The sequence below is a fragment of the Halyomorpha halys genome, unplaced genomic scaffold, assembly GCF_000696795.3.
Source record: "Halyomorpha halys isolate HHAL.00 unplaced genomic scaffold, Hhal_1.1 Scaffold413.1, whole genome shotgun sequence".
NCBI classification, from domain to species: Eukaryota; Metazoa; Arthropoda; class Insecta; order Hemiptera; family Pentatomidae; genus Halyomorpha; species Halyomorpha halys.
Genome location: NW_027104790.1, coordinates 618,692 through 620,997, shown reverse-complemented (window position 1 = coordinate 620,997; position 2,306 = coordinate 618,692). Strand labels below are relative to the sequence as shown.

Here is a 2,306-nt window from a genome sequence, read left to right as displayed (position 1 = left end):
TAAGGCTTTTTATTTGTTTTTCCCTGGAAACTATGGGTCTAATAATATTCAAAATATCTGCAATAATTAAAAAAAAAAAGTGTCACATTTTTTTTTCCTTATTTTACGTACTAACATTTTAGCCTAAAAAGTCACAAGAAAGCAAGTTCAAGTTTGAGAAGCACTAACATTTTGAAATCATTATATCGATTTATATTCATCAATCGATAGAAAGCCGGTGATAAGGTTAGCCATGTACACATCACAACTTGGTTGTTGACAAATGTTAAGGAGGTAACAGTTCAACCAAGTATTTACAATGAAATCTTTTTGGTTTGGTTTAGTTTTCTTATGCTGTTTAATAAACTTTGGAAATGGCCAGTCAAAAACAAAGGTAGAACACTTTTCTTAAAATCTCGGTATTTAATTTTACAATATATGTTTATATTTTTTATCACTTTTATAAATTTTTAGGCCCAAAATTTAGGTGAAAAGGTTCAGCAATTAATGGAAATGAATTTGAAAAGATCAGTCCTGAAGTTCAATGGACCACGGTTCAAGGAATATGTTAAGTCTGCTCCCCGAAATTATTCAGTGATTGTTATGTTCACTGCTCTTGCTCCAGCCCGCTCATGTTCTATTTGTAGGTAAGGTTAAAGTTTAATGTTTGAAGACTCTCTTTTATATTTTTATTTTTTTTAAGTAAGTGAATACATTGTAAAGATTAGTTATAACTGCTGAAGACATTCATATTTTATTTTTCGTTATATTATTATATTGTTTTTCAAATATTTATAATTATTTCTTGTTACGTTAGTCTGATTGTTTTTTGGTATTTTTCTTTAAGTGAAGTTATGCTGAATGGTGTTTGAGACGATAGGTAATGAAATAAAAGACATACAGTCTGAGTGATGGTCGATAAAGATATCAAAATATTAAAAGAATACTGGTATTGTTAACTAATGTTTCACCCCACTTTGCAGGGCTTAATTAAAAACAAGATAAAAATATTGTAAGAATTGACAAAACATTAAAATAAATGGACAGTATACATATAAAATCTTTTAATGTTTGTCATTTAAATAGAAAAGGAGAGTGTTTTCTGGTTAGTGGTCTATGTGTGGGATTCCAGGATTATTGAATGCCCAGAGAGTTGATTGGAATAGTAGGAATCAGATTTGCGAGGCTCTGCTGTATTTCTGATTAAGTTTTCATTAGTTTTAATGTAGTTCATAACGTATGAGTGAATGAATAAAATGTGTTTATTTAGTAAAAAAAAAAAATTGATCTTTTCAAACAATTAAGAACACATAGACAATGGAAAATATCCGTCTATTGAAGTCTGTGTGAAATTTTAACTACAAAACTTATAAAAAAAAAAAAGAAAAAAAAATGAAGTTATATCTTTGAAAAATAAATAAGTCAATGATTTAAAACAACAAAATGGTATTGATGTTAAAAGAAAATAAACAATAATATCAAACTTGTACCAAGCTGTAGTATGGCATTGATCCCTCACATGTTAACCAACTGAGCCTTTTCCAGTGCATTCCGTCTTATATAGTTGTTAGGAGCTCTCCAATTAGAGCCTTTTAATCAACTGAATAATTGTTCTGGAAAACAGGTCTGCTGCCCAAAATATTTTATTGTAATACATTTATGACTGGTTCCCAAAAAGTGAATGGTATCTTCCTTTTCTTTAGAGTTACATACCGGGCAGTTATCAATACTATCATGCATCCATGGTTTTACATTTTAATTGAGTAATTCCCCTCTACACTAGAAAATTGACCGCATTGATACCAGACCAAAATTATCATTTAAATATGGCGTTTCTGTTTCAACCGCACATAAGCCTGTAATCAAAGAAAAACTAGTTCATTTTTCATGATTACTTTATTTCTCAGATTTCTATAGTTCATAATAATACATAATAAATTTATTTCAGTCAGAAAGGCAGATGGACCAAATTTTTGACACATTTCAAATAGCCAATCTTTACAACCCAATGAATAAGTTGAGTGCAATAATGTAAATTTAGTAAAGCAGAATATTTTGTTTGGGAATGAGCTTTTAACCAGGAGAAGAATCAAAATTTTATATTAATTTTTCTCCTGTTTTCTTCTTTTGTACCCCATAAAAGGACCATTTATTTAAAAAAAAATAATATACCCTATGCCATTTGGCATAATGTATTTACATATATATAATGTATATGATTTATGGTCATTGAAATTTATAAGATAAACTATTCCAAAATTATGAAATTTATTAGCTAAACTGTTGCTTATTTATGAAGATGTGAAACAAAAAAATAGAAAATATTT

General features: G+C 28.4%; 1 protein-coding gene across 1 annotated transcript in view; it reads left to right on the top strand.

Moving 5' to 3' along the window:
- Positions 1-219: 219 nt before the first annotated feature.
- Positions 220-2,306, top strand: part of Ostgamma (oligosaccharide transferase gamma subunit) — an 8,772-nt gene continuing 6,685 nt past the window's right edge. The window contains exons 1-2 of the mRNA XM_014423294.3: positions 220-373; positions 454-626. Of these exons, the coding sequence (XP_014278780.1) occupies positions 299-373; positions 454-626 (248 nt within the window). The 5' untranslated portion in view covers positions 220-298. The remainder of the gene's footprint in view (positions 374-453; positions 627-2,306) is intronic.